The sequence below is a fragment of the Pithys albifrons genome, chromosome 4 (genome assembly GCF_047495875.1).
Source record: "Pithys albifrons albifrons isolate INPA30051 chromosome 4, PitAlb_v1, whole genome shotgun sequence".
Taxonomy (NCBI): domain Eukaryota; kingdom Metazoa; phylum Chordata; class Aves; order Passeriformes; family Thamnophilidae; genus Pithys; species Pithys albifrons.
The window spans coordinates 11,476,404-11,494,770 of NC_092461.1; the positions used below are offsets into that span (position 1 = coordinate 11,476,404).

The 18,367-nt window shown below is 37.6% G+C and overlaps 1 protein-coding gene across 3 annotated transcripts in view; it reads right to left on the reverse strand.

Annotated features, from left to right (window-relative positions):
* Window positions 1-1,846: 1,846 nt before the first annotated feature.
* The window catches only part of TPPP (tubulin polymerization promoting protein), a 76,118-nt gene continuing 59,597 nt past the window's right edge, over window positions 1,847-18,367 (reverse strand). For all 3 annotated transcript variants that reach the window (XM_071553436.1, XM_071553437.1, XM_071553435.1), the window contains exon 5: window positions 1,847-2,012. In XM_071553436.1, coding sequence (XP_071409537.1) covers window positions 1,997-2,012 — 16 coding nt within the window. In that variant the 3' untranslated portion in view covers window positions 1,847-1,996. The remainder of the gene's footprint in view (window positions 2,013-18,367) is intronic.

Below are 18,367 nucleotides of genomic sequence, written 5' to 3' on the forward strand. Positions count from 1 at the left end.
TCCAATTCCAACATATCACTGAAATTCTAAATAAGGTGCTGATTCCTGAGACACGTATCCTGAGAGATGGGTAAGAAATGGTAGGTCTCATGCTGAGGTGGTAACTTTACTTTTGCACTTGATCATCAGCATCTAAAACATATTTACCTGTAGATATTCAGAGTATGCTTTAGAAAGCATGTATGGATTCAGTTTATTTCAAAATGAGTACCGATAACAAATAAACCTTTGGCAGTAGTCTCAGTGAAATGGATGTAGAACTCTGATAAGTCTTTCAATCTTCTTGTCTTTCACAAAGATTCTGTTGTACCAGTAGTTGACTATGGAGAAGGACATACTGCTTCTGCATGTTGAACTGACAACACTTGGAGGAACTTCTCTTTAACAGCAACTATGATTTCACAAAAACTCAAACACAGCAAATCAGACAACTCTCAGCACCATTCTGGAGACCCCAAGTGCTTCACATGGGGATCCTGAGTAGTTGTTCCTATTTCAGTTATCTGAGATTTAAGTCTTTTTATTGAAAAATGGAATCAGTGTATTTTTACTTTTGAAGTTTTTCTGACTCAGGTGAGGTAGCAATTGTCTATATGTGAATTGAAGTTGAGTGGTAGTGTTGCCGAAATAAATGTATCTGCTGCTTTCCTATCAAAAACACCAGGTCAGACATTGTATGGCTGAGTGCTGAAAGAAATCTAAATAAAATATATGTGTGTGTATCTATAAATATAATACCAAAGAATGCCCCAGGTGGGTATCTCTCAACTGGATCAGCTTTCCAGTTTGGTTTACTTTAGCAGTGTAACACCTGACATAGAAATATAACGTAGAAAGTGGTGTGAGAACAAGTGACTGGCAGTGGCAAGGGAGAAATAGCAACCACTTAGGCTTCACATGCTCTTCAAAAGCTGATTGTCATGCCTTACCTTGAGATTTTTTTTGTAATTAAAATGAAATTTGCTAATTTTAATTCTGCCTTTTGCAATGGCAATAAAAAAATAAAATTGCTAATTTTTTTTCCAGGTTTGCAACAATCAGATTATTTTCAAGAAAAAATGGAGTGAAATGAATGGTTTGCTGCTGCAGCAAGTAATAGCTTTTGTTCCTGCAACTTCCTTCTTTGTTCCCTTCTCATAGCACAGGTCCTCCCTCACTCCCTCATCCGTGGTTCCTTGCCACACAGTCCTGCACATTCCTTTGCCATCTCTCTGGCACTCATCAGACAATTCTGAGTCGGTTCAGTTCATTAATCTAGCAGAGAAGAGAATCTTCTTTTTCCTGAAGAGTCTTCTTTTTCCTGATAGACTTGTTTTCTGGCGAGTTGACACAGTGCTTGATCTCACAGAGGAATCCAGAGAACACACAAGTCTGTGCAAGGTAAAAAAGTACATGCATAGACAACTTCTGACTGGAAGCATGGAATTTAAATATAGGGGGAAAGGATTGTTGTCTCCCTCTCTTTCAGGGTCTGTGAGCTTTTAGATCAGGTCATCTTGACATGCCATGGTCTCAGGTTGATGAATGTCAATATTAAAGGAAAACAGTCTTGTTTCTCTTCTAACTTTATGCTCATCTAAAGTAAAATGCTCTTGTTTTGGACTACTCTGGCTTCTGTAAAACATCAGACTCCATTAATTCTATCAGTCTGGACTGCATTTTGGAAATACAAAATTAGTTCAGACTAATGTTGTTTTGAAGTAGGGGTCAAAGTAAAGGGGTCAAAGTAAAACTCAGAGAATACAAAGCAGTACTATATTCTGCACTTAAGCTTTTATATTACTGTCCTATGAGGATATGACTTGATTAAATTCACAGGTATGCACACACCCCATTTACAAACTGACTGCATACACAAATGTTTTGAGAAGGTAGCTTTATTTCCTTTTTGTTTGCATGTGTTCCTTTGAAATGTCTTGGTAATAGGCTTATCTTGTGCTCACAGCAGCATCAGGGAAGAAAACTAGATTGCGTCTCCTGGGATGCTGTGCTGTTTTTAATCGCCTCTGGAGCTGCAAAACAAATTGCTGTATTATTGCTTTGTAAACTTCAATCTGTCACCCATATTGCAGTTCATTGCTTTATCACTGATAGCAAAGGCCACAGTGAGGACAGCTACTTCTAGTAATAGTTACTAGTATAACTAATACCACTGACTGAACACTACAGCAAGATGTATATTTTGAGTGGATGTTCACTGCGAGACCTTCTTGTTTCTTGTGACTTTAATAGTTATTTCTGTACTATTTTTTTGCAAGTAGAAGTTATTTGTTCCATCTTTCCCTGCTACCAAATTTCAAAGCAGTTTGCTCGCTAGCCTTTTTATAAATGATATCACATTGTTTCAGGTGTAAGTTTAAGTTAAAGAATAGTCATCATGTTCAAGCAAAGTATTCGGAAGCTTTCCTAACTGCATATGAAGTCCAGTGCTACTGAAATTAGTCAATTTTGACCACAGATTCTCTCACCAACAGTGCTCATTGTACAATACCAACCTAAATTTCCTACATGCCTTGCTGTTACATGTTGCTGTTCTATGTTTGTCATACCTCTCTTATATTCCTAGATAATCTAAAAAAGTACAATTAAGTCAGCAAGTTTGTTCCTATTGTTTCCTTTATAGCTCTAACCTGTTGTCAATGAGACGCAAATTTCAGCAATTGATGTAATAGATTTTTTCAAAATGACCATCAAGAAGTAACATTTTCCAGACATACAAGTTTAAAAAAATTAAAATCTCCTTTCCTCTGCAGAGTGTTTAGATTTACAAGGTTGTCGAGGTTTTGTGTACAGTTGCTGTTATCATTGATTTCATGCCCTACAATGCTATACTGAGTGCAATTATTTCTTTTGTTAACATTTATTACCTACCTCAGTATTGATTCATGACATTATTGAATTAAAAGACAGCTTTAGATTTTTTGGTGTTGCTCTAACTTCCTGACTTAAAGACTTGTCAAAATCTTAAATTAATCAATTCCTTTTGAAGATGATTGTCCAGTGAGTGATAGTAAATGAAATGCATCTTTAGTGCATTTTAGTACAGATCATGCATTAAGTCTTTCTCAGCAACAGAACTGAACAGATGAAATTAGAAGGTACAAATGCATTAACTGAAACAGTGATATTACAGCACCGTCACAGAACTTTGAGCCTCCTGGAAAAGCTAATAGTATAGTTAGGTGAGTTCAGGAAAAAACTGTAGTCAAACACTTAGAAAAATCTACAAGACTTCATGCACTATATTTCAATTTTTCTCAAATATTTTAGAAAGATCCATGTAACTATAGCACAGCAGCCTCACAGTGTGCTGGCCTGGTTACATGCAGCCTCATGCTTCAGTGCCTGGAATGTTTCTGGTACATCACATGTCTCATTTAAAAATAGCTGTCTTGCAGCACGCTCAGCAGCACAGAGATGTCAGAGACATCTAATAAGTCTTGTCACTTCTTGTGCATTAATTTCCTCTTGGTGTTGCCTTTTCAGATGGCATCACATGTCACCAGTTAGTGTCTTGACGTTTATGTATCATTTGTGGACTCATTAGTTTTCAACACTTATCCTGTGTTCCTGTTAGTTTGTTGCTAAACCTGGAATGGGTTTGCAAACATTTTAGTAACTGAGTATCGCTAGTTAGGACGGGGCAAAAGGATTTCTGATGCATTCAGAATGGGTTTGCTGGTTTGAAATACCTGGTTTGAGTGGTGTTTGGTTGCATCTAAATTTTCATTGTGTTGGTTCTTTGTGTTTATGCAGCTGCATACTGTGCCCTTAAGCACCCCTCTGGCAGTAAAAAAACTGTATTCTGTTTTGAATGTTAGTTTTGGTACTATCATTTAGTTATGTCAACATACAGGATTAGTATATAGTAATAACAATTACAGTAATTTTAATACTTTGGTTTTTTACATATTACTGTGAATTTTTTTTAATAACTGTATCTTTCTGTTCATGTATGGCTCACATAAACACAGACATATTTGTTAGCTTTCTTGGTGTTTTCCAGTTTAGCAGTCCTTTGTTGCTTCCTTCTTCCCTAGCAGATTATTGCTGCTTTCTGAGATGTTCTCAGGAGGACTGTCCTGCCATTTATTGGCCTAAATTAGTAGACTTATTTTACCCATCTGATTTTAATTATGGAGATGGGTAACTTATCTGGCTTTAAGTCTCCTATTTTAAAAGCTCTCTCACAATAATTTACTGGTAAATAAAAGATCTGCATCTTTCTACCAGACCTGTCACTGCTTGAAATGCTTTTCCCAGTCTCCATTCTGTAAGGCTGGGGGAGCAGATAGAAAATAGAGCAGTGTAAGCCTTCCAACAAGAAGTTGTGTTGTCTTGTTTCTGTTCAGCTGAAATGACTTCTCAGCATGTGCTCTATGTAGAACTTGCTCATGAGCAGAATCCATGGACTGTAATATCTCTATTCTTGCTTCTCTAAAGAACTTGCTTTTCTGGACACGCAACCAGAAAATTGTTGAACAGGGAAAAACCACTGTCATTTACTGAACTTACATAAATTCCTCAGCATTTTCAAACTTAGGCATCTAAAGCAGATTCATCAACTTATGTTCAGGGTTTTCACCTTCACTTGTAACTGTTTTTTCATGTGATTCTACAGATATCTTCAAAGAGGTGAGTCAATGGGGCAAGTTATTCTGAATAAACATGTTCTGGGTAAACTTACATTACTCTTCCTATTCCCATCCCAAAGCAATAAGATAATTTTTAGATTACAAGGAGTCTGGTATTTACAAAGGTGTAGCAAAGAACAATCTGCACTTGGTTTCATGCTAGAACAGAAACCTTTCCAAACCTGAGGAGTTGGCAGATATCACTGCCTTCAGCAAAGACAAATGCAAAGTCCAGTACCTTGGGTACAATAAACCCCTACAGCAGATACAGGACCTGACTGGTTAGGTACCAGCTCTGCAGAAAATTTGGGCTTTTCCTGGATAATGATCTGAACATCACTGCAATGCATGTTAGGCTTCATTAACAAGAGCAGATTGAGAGAAGAAATTATATCCCTCTACTCAGCACCTAAGAAGCAGCACTGTGTTCCACTTTGCATTCCCCAGTAAAAGAGAGGCCACAAAACTGAAGAGTCCAGAGAAGATCCTCTAAGATGGTATGAGCTGGAACATATAACATACAAGGAATAGGCCAAGAGATGTGGTTTTGTGTACCCTGGAGGCGAGTTGGGTGAAAGGGAGCAGGAGGAGAGTCTACTTGCTGTCTTCCACATGGGGGCACATGGAGGTAAAACCAGATTTTTACAAATATGCACAGTAAAATGACAAGAGGCAGCTAGTGTTTCCATGGCAACAAAGACAATTCCAGCTGGATGCAAGAGAAGAATTTTTTCCACTGGTCAAGCACCTAGGGACAACTCTTGACATACGACTGAACAGATCACTTGGTAGCAGCTTTGTCTGACACTGAAGTTAGAGGTCATTTGAGCAGAAGGTTGGACAAATGAGAACACACAGAGGTCCCTTACAAGCCTAAGTTATTTTATGATTCTAACTAAGATACAAGCTAGTTACATACAACTCTGTATGTTAAATTTGATTTTTACTCTCAAGATGGTGTTGGAAAATCTTCTGGTATATTACTGTCTTTTATTTAAACCCTATTCTGAAGCTGTAATTTAGATTAGTGGACTCATATGCAGAACTACAGTTAAAATGACACACGGTAAGTTGGAAAAAATAATTTTACAAAACACATGTTGGAACAGAAAGGAGATAAACAGAACAAGAACACTCATAGAAATTTCTGGCAGACCTCTAATTAAAACTGAACTGTTTCTGCCATAACTGCAAGAATATCCTACTACAATCCTGTGAACATGTAGCATGTCCTTTTTCAGAAGCTTTGAAAAATCCCATGAATTAATCAAAACCAGAAAGCATCTGCAGAAAAGGACTGGTATCTTAATATCTTACTCTAAATTTTTATTAGAATACGAAGGATTGTTTGTCATAATGCAACCTTAGGCCTAGCCTTACATATCAGACAGGAAACAGCTCTTACTGATTTCTCTTTCAATTTTTCTTTTGATCCAAATGGGAAGAAGTACTAGGAAATACAGGAATTTGGTGGCATTTCAGGTTCCAAGGAAACCATCTCTTTCTCATTCCTTCTACAACTGCCTTTCCACCCTTCCTTCGCCCTACCCTTTGATTACAGCAGGATTCTTCTGTGGTCTATGGAACAGTTCTTGGTGCTTTACAAAAACAAAAAATCAACCATATGACATGAGACATTTACATTGTATTAAATCACCTATACTTGGGAGTTGTTTGGAATTTCACACTAAGTCTCTATGCTTAGAGTCTGAAATTTCAGTGTAGTGGAAAGTGCTGAAGATCATACTAGTGTTTTGCATGCAACCACGAGTTCAGTGTACTTATGCTCTGAATCAACAAAAGCAATTTTAACCATGGCAGTGTTAACACCACATGGTGTAAGAAAATAATGCAGCATACTTTGTCAGCAGTCTATGGAAAAAAGCAAAAATACACCATACCATACAATTAGAAAATTATCAGTCTGTCCTCACCTAGTTTTCTTACAATCCTAAACAATCAGTAAGTGAGGAGTACCTGGTCAGTGGCTCAATTAAAAAAAGCTGCATTTCAGTTCTGTTCAAAAAATATCACATTTTATTTTGTCTGACATGAAAAATTAAGATTGCCTAGGTGATCCATTAGCACCCTTTTCTCTTGCATATTCTAGTGTATATCCGTATGTTAAATTATCTGTAGTTATTTGATGGCAAACCTGATTTCTTTCCTTTGCTACAGTATAAATATTTATCTGTTTCACTAGCTAAACATCTGAATAGTAAACAAGGACTTGAAAAAGAAGTAGCCAAGTTTCAGAAAGTAAGACTAAGGATTTGTCTAAAAAAGACCCAAATCTAAAACTTCAAGATAAAGGTGAAGCATGTAACAAAATTACTGTCTAGGCTAACTTTACAACCCATCCATGTATTGATTTTAGTACTTCAATTATTTTCCCTGCTATGTTCAAGCTTCTGGTTTACCATGGTGCAAATTATTACTTTATCTTCTATGTAAGAAGTATGCGTTTGTTTTCTACTGTTTATTATTTTGTGTCCATCAGCATCTCTGAGAGATCCTCAATCTCTGTAATGAAATGAAAATCAAATTCAGGTTTCAAGTAGAAGGAATTTTTGAGCTTTCTATTTTGTGTCTTTACTAAAGAAAACACTTCAGTCTTTAGTCCTTACGTATGCCTGTGGTGGCTGGCTCTGAGTTTTGTGCAGGATGGCCAAAATTTGCCTTTTGCTTAGCAAGTAGTGTGTGTGAAAGCACTGCAGGGGCACAGGGAAATAATGGCTTAGGTAAAAAGAAGGGAATTTGGCTAATAACTGGAGGTAGCATTGCAGAGGAAGAGATGTACGTGGGCTGCACAAAAGAGTATCTTGAGCTAATACTGGGTGTTGGATGCATAAATAAAAGGAACAGATGACAGACCCATAAGGATAAGGTGCCATCCATACTGCTAGACACTGACTCACAGTTCTGTTGAGATTGCTGAATAACACACATCCCCTGGTGGAAATGACATGGAACTGCTGCACCAGCCCCTGTGCTTCCTTCCTCCTGCGTGACAGGAGAAATGGATGTGGCCTTTGGGGTTCAGTTCAGTGTCACGCATCAGGTCTCGGGGAGTTCACACTTGCCCTGTCCTCCTCTAGCAAGATCACACAGTGTAGTATTCAGGGGGAAAAATCTTTGTCTCTTTAGCAGAAAGATTTGGGTTTCTTCCAGATGTAGCAATTGAATATGCACAGAAGTGCAAGAAGACTTGCACTGGCAAAGTGAGGTGAAATCTGCTAGTACCCTTGACTTTTGACTGAGATTTAGCATCAATAATTTCAAACTTAGATTTTGGGATTACTTTTAATTCTTTGTGATAACTTCTTTTTTTAATTGAAAGCAGTTTCTAGGTGGGATTTAGCTCTTCCCTGTGCCTTGTGCACCACCTACTGGATTCTTTTTAATATCCTGCCAAAGACTTATCCTTTCACAGGTTCATGAAATGCAGGATTTGCTTGTTTCTAAAAACCAAACTTTGTCTGGTGACAAAGTATGTCTTAATTGATCACAAATATGGGTAATTGATGCCTTTCTGTTCATATTCCACTTGTGTTCAGTAACATCATAAAGTGTTCTTACTTTAACATATGACATCAATAATCATAATTTATGACATTCTGGTTTGTGTAAAATATCTGAGGAAAACAGCTGCTTATTCACTAATTAAAATAAGAGTTGTGTAATAAGGTCTGTCTTCTAGTGGATGTTTAAATGAGACCAAGAGCATGTAGGGAACCAGAAGAAAAGGTGCTAATGTGTCTATCTCAAACACCAATGACCAGACAGACATGGAGCCAACCCAGGATTGCTGAAGGAACAAGATGTGACTGGAGAAGAGGACTATGCAGAGGTAGGGCAGGGACAAACATGCTTGCTCTAGTCCCTGGAGAAACAACAAACAAAAGGCAGCATCAGCACAGAAGGAAGCATGAACTGTCAACCAAAGGCCAATCCAACTGGGGGGGGACACAAGACCACCAAATATCCCGAAAGCCCCTCAAGACCCATTTCCAGAAAGGTCTGAAAGAGCAGACAGCATGTAACTAATTTGCATAGAAAGTGAGAAACCTGTCTCTAGGGCGGGGAAATCTTCCATATAAAAATGTACTCCCACCAAGCCTGGGTGTGCATCCCCAGGATGCTGGACATCCCATCACCTGGACCGATGATGTCTTTTCCTCCTTCTTCCTTTCTCTTTCTCTCCCTCTCTTTAATTCATCTCTTCTTTCTTCCTTTTCACCCTAATCCTTTATTTAAAACACACTGCTGTGTGTTTATGTAGTAGGTCAGGGACTAACACACAATTTTCTATGCCAAGTGTGTAACTTATTAGTAAAACTTTGATTTTTTTTGTGGACTCTCTGACTTTTGTCTTTCAACTGTGAGCATTTAAAAATCTTGGGTGCTTTTATCCCCTTTAAGGGTGAGATGACACAGAGGAGATAGAGAAGAAACCAAGAAGAGCAGAATGAGACACAGCTCAGCATGAAAGTCATTGTTCATGAGGATGATGAGAATGAGAAGGCAGTAATGAGATTTCACATAGGACAAAGTGGTTAGTTAATGCTTTAAGGCAGACAAGATTTACTTTAGTAAGAGAGGATTACATCCTTTAGGATTGTCTTTCATGGCAATTACCTAAAAGAGGATCCCAAAATTAACATGTCACTGGTGACAGTGCCTAAGAACAGAGACAGATCTTCGAATAATGGAAAACATTTCGTATCAATTTTAATATGTATATACATAACTATGGATATGTGATACATACTAAGAAATTTAAATATTATATAAATTTTTTTTATATTTTTCACATTTTATAGTCCATCTGGTCCAGTGACTTCAACATATGAAACCTACTCTTATTGAATAAATGTCAGTGTGTGACTACAAGAATTTTTCCACTAATAAGTTTATAACAGATGGTGATTTAAAGAGTCTGCTTTGCAGCAAAGTTCAAATTAGTAGTACTAAAGTAGACTAAACCAACCGAAATACTACTGAAATGTTTAAAAATCATTTAGTTTAGCTGAGGAAATGAACAAATTTGGTTGCCTGAATTGTTTTAATGCACAGAACTTTAATTCCTAGCAAGAATTAGCACATATGCACATTTCTCAAGACTCAATTTGAGCAATTTAACTGGAGTAATTATCAGTTGAGAAACACAACAAATCAAGTTTTTCATAACAATACAAGCAACCACAGATACTAGTAATGTTGCAAAGAAGGCAAAGTTGTTTCATGATGGTACTGTTGAAGGACAGCCAGAAACCCTCCATGGTTAAAATGCAAAGCCAATACCACTAACAAAACCAAAATTGATTCCAACAGCCTGTCTGTGGCTGACCAGGACAAAGCGCTACTAGTAGGAAACGTGCATATATTCAATGTGATTCCCTCCAGACAAGTCTATCCAACAGCTAGTGCCTGTATCCCTATTTTCCCCTGCTCCGGCACCTGGACATGCAAGTCTATGAGGATCACAACTCTATGTCATGGGCTGGTAGAGTCCCATGTCACCGTTGCCCTCCCACCTTACGCAGACCAGCACACACTTCATCCCTTGAATAACTGGGATGAGGTGTGCAGCCAGCTGAGTAACCAGCCCATGCATTCCATCATCTCCAACTGCACCCTGCAGAGACACACACACCTTCAGACCTTGTGGCCTCCCCAGCAGTTGTTCTGGACTGCCTGGTCCCTTCAGTATGTTCTTCTAATTGTCCAGAGACACACACATATCTGGCCTGGTCTTATGACTGGTTTGGGAACTGATGCTAAAGCTCCTTCAGCTGCTTTCTGTCCAGGTTCTGCTTGATATTTGCTGGTATTTAAGTGGTGGTAATCCAGCCCCTCACTTGTGCCAGCAGCTGGCACCACAGGCACGTGGGTTCCTATCACCCACAGTCTCTGCTCCAGTTGCTGGCACGTAAGGTCTTTGTTGCTGGCACCTCAGGTAACGTTGGCTTATTGTGACCCAGGGTCTGACTCCAGTTGGAGGCAATTAAACCTCCACATGAACACATGTGCACATCCTAGCACATGTATATTTTTCATTTTAAAGTTGCAATGCCTAAGTGGTGTGTAGGAGTGAGTGGGCATTTCTTAACTCTTTTGAAAATATAGATCTTGGTGTCTCATATTTTCATAGGACAGACGAGTACAATCTCCCCCCTTTTTAAAGGCTTTTTGAATTGTAAGAAAAATATTGATTTTTCCTTTAATAACCCCTAAAGGTTCTCCTTCACTCTGTTTTTTAGTTTGTGTGACCATACATGCTCCGAGTTAAAAGGAGTACAGGAGAGGACAGTACATGGTCTCTGTGCAGGAAGAAAAGCTATCTCGGGACACAGTATTAGATTTCACTTAAAATGCATTTCTAAAGAAGGTTGTCTAGTGTGTGAGCACAGAGAACACCATTTCCAGTTCGAGAAAAACTGGGAAAGTGTAGCTGTAAGCTATTTAGAAGTGTTTACTTGTAGTTGCTAATCACTGGATTAGCAATTGACAGCTCACTTTGTCAATTAACAATTGACTGCTCTATTTCTAGAGCAGCACTGTGCCTGTTTTTTTCTATTATCACATTATTAATTACTTTATTAGGGTATTCTGAGTTAAATACTTCAGTCTTCTGTTTCTTGAAAAAATCATGGTATTCTTGCTAATGGAAAGCTGAATAATATTGTTATTTATGAATAAAAGGTCCATATTTACACTTGGATGTAAACTCATTAAAACAACATTCTGTGCAGCAAATTAGTTTCCTTACAAGTAAAATATTTTCAACACCATTTAGAGAAGGTGAGAGAAGTAGCTCAGGCTGTTGGACAGAGGACCGACCTATCTAAGTAGCTAGTTGGGTACAAATTGTTCCATCCCTGACAGACCTCACTTGGCGGATCACCATCATCATGGCTATTCAAGCATCGCGTTAGAGTTCTCAAAATATCAATGCTCACCTTTAGTCATTATTAAAACCAGGAAAATAAATAGTAAAGAGGAGATTCTGCTCAGAATCAGACATCTGGTAGCAATGGTGGTAGCAATTCAGTAGCAATTAAATTAACATCTGAACCGTAAAATAAGAACCAAGTTTATCAGCAAATACCATTTACTTCAATAAATCTCAGAACTGACATAGTAACACATTTATTGATCACTTTACCAACTAAAGATACAATTTGATACAGTCAGTCAACAGCAGTAACTTACTTTATGAGAAGCTACACTTTAAAAAATGGTATTTCAAATAAGGATTTCACAACTTTTCAAGCCAAGCTTTTACAGTGCTAATCAAAACAACTGCTGTACTTGAACATTTTCCCTAAAACATCAACAATAATGTTGCAGACAAAGTAGCTTTTCCATTATTAATGTGGGTTTAAATTTACCAACACAACTTCAAAAGGTTTAAAACATCCATAACATTGTCATTACTTTAACATTCACACAGATAAAGTGATACATTTAATACTTTCTAGCATTAATAAACAGTGTAAAAATATATTGCATATATATATATATATAAATTTGTTTCCTTTTCCTGAAAAAACCTAGTACAAACTAGTATCATATGATCCCCCCCCTTCAAGTTTCTTTTACTTATTTTAAAGATTGAAGAGTAGTAGTTTTAAATTAACAGAAACAATGACCTGGGAATAGGGAATCACTGCTGTGCTCCCCCATAACCTCTTGTCATGGTTACTAAGCATATTAACCCCTTGGTAATGGTGGTTCCATTTTCACTAACACCAGTTAGAAATTTGGCACTGACTGCAGTGGGGATAAGATTTTGCCCAGTGCACTTTGCACTGGATGGTGCCTGGCCCCCTTCATCAAGTGGTTAAAAATCTTTGCTTAGGACATGCTTATCTACTATAGTTAAGATTAAGAAATGCTATGCTCAAGTTGTTCACTTGAAATAATGAAAAGAAGGTTCAGTGTTAAATTAGTGAGAAAAAAAGTAAACTTGTAAGGTTAAATGACCATGTAAAATTTTTACCGTGTTGAAAATTTCACAGTGAACACAGTAGGCAAGTACATCTGAATGTTAATGTTTGCAATCCTGCAACTACAGAAATTGCAGGCAATTATTAGCATACAGCAGCTTCCTGGTTGATGAAAGACAAATGAAAATAAGAACAAAAACTAGTAAGCATCACTGAAGGTTTGTATCATACTGTACAGTGCTTCAAGGAAGACTATGTCAAGACCTGCCTCCATACCCCTACTGCTTAATGACTAGATTTTAATTAGTGGCCTTAGGTAATCAAAGACAAAGCAGTTTTGCCTCTACATTTCACGATCAGGTCCTGACAGCATGCACATGAGATTTGTGCAAATCGAGAATCAAAACAGCTAAACCGGATTAGAAATGGATGTTGGAACAGCATGGACAGATAAAAAAGCCAGCAAAGAAATAAAGCATAGTGTGGATAAATAAATGCTTCATGACTGAAGAAAACCAACCTCAAACATTCAAAAATTATACTTCTGTATAAATATATATTTCTCCTCTAATATTTAGATCTGTGAAACATAAAACCTTGTTACGAAGAAACTTCAATATACTTATCCAACATTGACCATTTCTCTTCTTTACAGAATGTAAAGACAAATTACTTTGTATTATAAGCATTATACAAAAAATTTTCCCTGCTGCAATAGTTTGCCAGAGTTGATATATTCTGCACACAGATAAAAACAAACATGTTTTTTGCACTCCAGAACTTATTTTTGGCTATGATCTTGCCTTTTCATACACTACAGTGCTAACAAAAGTAGTTTGCCAACAAGATTCTATACAGGACATCAGTTTGTAGGTTAACTGACTTTACACAAAGCCTCTGTAAAAAGCTTGTACATATTTAGCATGAATATTACAGACATAAACAGCATTTCAGTTGCATTAATATAACCCTATTTAACAGAGCCCAGGCTGAATTATTTCACATTATTTAATTACTTTTTTAAAAATAGCATTTAAGCAAATGCAAGCATACAGAAATGCATCTGATGTAAACTGGAACTTCAAATAATTCACCACTGTGGGGCTATGGACTGCCATCTTTTTTTCTAATTTTGTTGTTCATCCATAATATATCTCTTGATCAAAATGCAAAGATGGACTAACTGAATGTATTCTTAGGGCTAAATTTTTAGTTGATTTGAATGTAACTTTATTCATGTTTCTAATCTTTTCTGAAGAATGTGCAAATAGAAGAATCTCGCATAAAGATAACAGAAGGGCAAGTTATAAAAGCCATCTTTAAGACCTTTACCAATGTTTACATAAAAATTCACTTTGTACAGTGCCATAAACTTTACTGTAACTCACAAAAGAGATGCAGTATAACTACATTTGAAAATCAATTCATTGGCTGTTTAGCTGCAATGGAATACGGTAGTAGCTTCACATTTTTCCAGATCGGGTTAGTCAGTTGAGCATTTCAATCTCAATTTCCAAATGGAAGGTATTTAAAATAAAAAGCCTCTTCTGTACTTTTGCCCTCATGTATAGACATGCCCCAAAGTAGTGTCAGTGTGTACACACATGTGCATGTGCCCGAATATGAAACACAGCTTATTTCTTAAAAAATCATTTCACACTACAAACATTGCAAATGTCTGTCAAGAACACCCAGAAAAGAGGCTGGATTTTTGCCCTTCTATTTTTTATCAGGCTTCTCTTGCCAAAGGCCACCTTGAGTGGACTTGATTAGCTAGAACGAAATAAGCCAATTCAGATGTTTTCTGACAATAAAGCAAAGAGTTGTATCTTAAACTTGTTTTGAAAGCCACCTTTTCCATAGGGAATTTGAAACAATATAGCCAAGGTTAATATACTGAAAAACATGAAAAAAAATCAAATTTATTACAGTTTTTGTCTCCCTGCAAAAACAAATTGCTTGGACAATTAAGACATGGAGGTTCTACCCGCATAGATCTTTTGCTTCCACAAGCACCGTTCTTAGCTGGGACATCACTCAAAGCACCGGTTTGGACTTTAATGACCAAGCATGAATGCAACTACAGGTCTCTCACTAGTTTTGGGATCCTGGAGATTTAAAAAGAACAATCCTCATCACCGTTTCTACCTTATATTTGGTAAGCCAAATGGGCACTTGGGGGTACACAAAATGAGCGACTGAATGTCTAAATGCCATTTTACGGCAAACACTCCAAATACAGGAGGTACACATGTAGCAAGCTCAGGTACCCAGACCAAGAACTTCACACAAGTGTGAGAGCTGTCATTATGCTTCAGGTATTTAATTTTATAAAGGTCCAAGCAAGACTTGAGTTCACTGGCATTGTATGACACTATTGTTTCCTGTTCCCTTCTCATTATACCATGACTTTATACTTACTAATGGATGATGAATAACTATGTGTATATGTAGTGTCAACTTGCTTCACAAAGTTTGGGCAAATTAAAATATAGGCTCCATGCCAAGCATAATTTTAAATGGTTTCTTGAGAGCACTCAGAGGAAAGTTTGCTTTCACCCTAACTTTTTCTCTCCTACTTCCTCAGTATGGAGAAAGTCCTCTGGTCACACAAAGTCTATGTTAGAATTGTTGAAGAGTGATCACCCTCAGAATAAGAACAGCGTAGACAGGTAAACCCATAAAAGCCACCTTAGACCTTTACCTTCATGTTATGAAGGGAGAATGGCAATGTCCCCAACTGGCCAAGCCCAACAGCTCTGGCTGCAGGACTAGAGCTTGGACCTAATAAGATTTAAGGTTTGCATCAATATTTAAAAGGTTTAACTACTTAGCTGGATCCAAAGAGTATGTGTACACACACACACACATAAACCTACACAAGTCTTGTGCATTACATTACTTATTACCAATTAACTGACGAGCCAAGAACATATTATTCACACTACAAACAAGGTACACAAAGGTGTAGTCATTTTGGCACACACGCAAGGCTAACAGTCGGTTAAGAGGACACACACTAGTGCAACACATCACATTTGCTCTATCATGAAGGTTAAAGGTTTGCTTTTGGCCAGTGCAAACAGAGAATTCTTATTCATGGATGACAGGCATGTGCCCCCAGAATACATGCATCACTGAAGGCAGGGTTATGTTATGTTTTGAGTATCATACATGCAGGCAGGCACAAAGAATTAAAATTAATTTTATAAGTATGAAAAGCCTTAAGGAAAAACCCTATCAATTACAACTTTAATGTTTTGGTTTTGGGGGAAGAAACATGAGGATTTTCTCTACAGATGGTTACAGATGGCTGGGATACTTACCTACCACTTGTAAATCAAATCCACAGTAGTCATTTCCCTTTCTGTTTCTGCCTAGTTCCAGCTACCATAAAAAATATTAATTGAGCCAATAGAGGGAAACTATGGATGACTGAAATGCTAATTTGTGAACAAGGCTTTGTACAATGCCAAAAATTGTCAGAAGAATTTTTAATGTAGGTAAGGACAGTAAAATGCACACTTCAAGCCAAAGTATCTTTGAAGGACAATCTCTATGCTGACGAAAAACACAAGCTGTGACATGTGAGTTGTTTTGAAATCTCCCTTTCCCTTCCTTAAATGAAAAGGATGCAGAGATACAGTAGGTTTAAGATAAAAAAGGGGGCTAGATTTTTGCCTCTGTCCAATATTCAACATTTCTCTTGGGATTCCAAATATTTGATTACAATTAATGACAATGTTTACATATGACTATTGAAATGATTTATGTTTTTAAAGTCTGCTTCTCTGTAACACTGTTGTGATAGCTTTGAAAATCACAAAGATCAAGACAATAATTTTTACTTTTGTTATTTCCCCATTGATGGTGGCAAAACTCTCAACAAGTAACTCCAGCTCCTGGAGGGAATTAGTAAGCAAGCACTAACAAGAAAATCCCTTCTGACTTCTACATATTTAATTTTAAAACTTGGTTATTTTTAGAAAATTACATGTAAGGACTATTCATTTGCCTCAGTAAGGGTTTTTATTTCTTGCCCTCAATCTTGCAAAGGTTTTGGTGGTCAGATTAAGCCTCAGTGGACATACAGGTAAGATTGTGTGCTGCCACAATATTTAAATAGTGTTTGAGTTTGTTCTGTAAGGTAATTTCTAAAAGCTACCTGAACTATTGGGTCACATTTCTTTTGGTAGAATGTTCTGTACTAACAAAAGCAAAGACAATTAGGAACAACAGGGCTTTACAGAAGATGTCACACAGGACTGTGCTGCATATATGCTAAAAATCAAGCTGGAAATTTAGATGGAATGAGTTGAGATGCCTCAAAAAAGAGATGACAGTAAACCTTATTAGATACCCATGACCTTCCCTCAGATATTAGTTACAATCTGCAGCATGGTGCACAGGAAGAGAATATGCTCCAGAACATTTCAAAGGCTGAAAATGAGGCACCTCCTGCACCTCCTCAAGTGTTCCTCCTCATCATCTTTGAGGTACCAGCTGTACTTACTGTTCTGAGAGTTGAGGGAACAGCAGACAAGTAAGAAAATGTATTTTGCCTCATTCCCAAGCAGACCTGGAACTTAAGAGCTAATAATCAACCTAGTATTTAGGCATTTAATTTCCTGCTGATCTTAGTGGAAAAGTAAGAGCTTAAGTAGTTGGCTGAACCCCTAACATGCAGCTGCATATGGTGCTTTTATTCATAGCCATTAACTTTCACACCAAGCACAGTAAAAGAGAAACACCTTTACAAAGTACTACCTTTCCAGCCACAACGTTTCTTTGTAACTATCACATCAGAATGTCTTCTTTTCATGCACCAGCTTGAGGTTTAAAAATAACAGACTGTAGAAACGAAGAAGAAACAAAGAACTGTGTTCTTCAAAATAAAATACTGCTATCTGAACCATCTTCTCAGGTCCTGATCCCAAACTTACTATGCCATTGAAAGAATTTCGAAGTTTGCATCAGGTCCATACAAAGTGCTTTGGTTCATGGCAGGGATTTTATAATGTACAAGCAATGCTAAGTAAACTCTGGCAGAACCCTAGCACGTTCCATCCTTTTTTAAAGCGAATAGAGCAGCTCAATTTCTAGGCAGTGTCAGTTTGGATCTGTCTGCACTCTCAATTCCTTTGCATGCCTTCTATCTTATGAATGTCCTGGTCTCTCACACTTTGAACTAACAACTTAAAACCTAATTATACCTTAAAACCTTCCTAACCAATCACTCCTCCTACGTGGCAATATTCTGGCATTACTGACACTCTATATTTGGGTACCTGAGAAAGCCTGTCCCTTGTGCACCTCAGGTTCAGTGTCACCTGATGTGCTAGAAAAGGCAGCTAGCTAGCAACAAACAGCCAGAATCAAGTGTGCTGACAGGGCTCTGCAGAAGGCTGGACTTCACCCTTTATTCAGGCTGGGTCCAGATCTTTTCAGTTACCACTGTTATGAGTGAGGTCCTAAAGTCAATGGGAAAAACAGGAACACTGGTTTTGCCTGTAACTTATCTGAAGGGTTTATCAAGGGTTAGAGGCTCAGCCTTTTTATTCATAAATAAACAGGACTATCCCAGAGCCTTCTTCAGGTGCACAGGCACCACTGGCATAGAAGAAGGTTCTCTACATTTAGAGAGTTCACTACCATGCTGGAAGCATTTTGCTATTGTTGGTATCAAGTATGCTGTTTCTGCTTTGGGCTGTGACAGGTCACCAGTGCAAGACAGGAGTGGAAAAGCCTGGAAATTTTTCTTCAAGAACATTGGGTATCTTT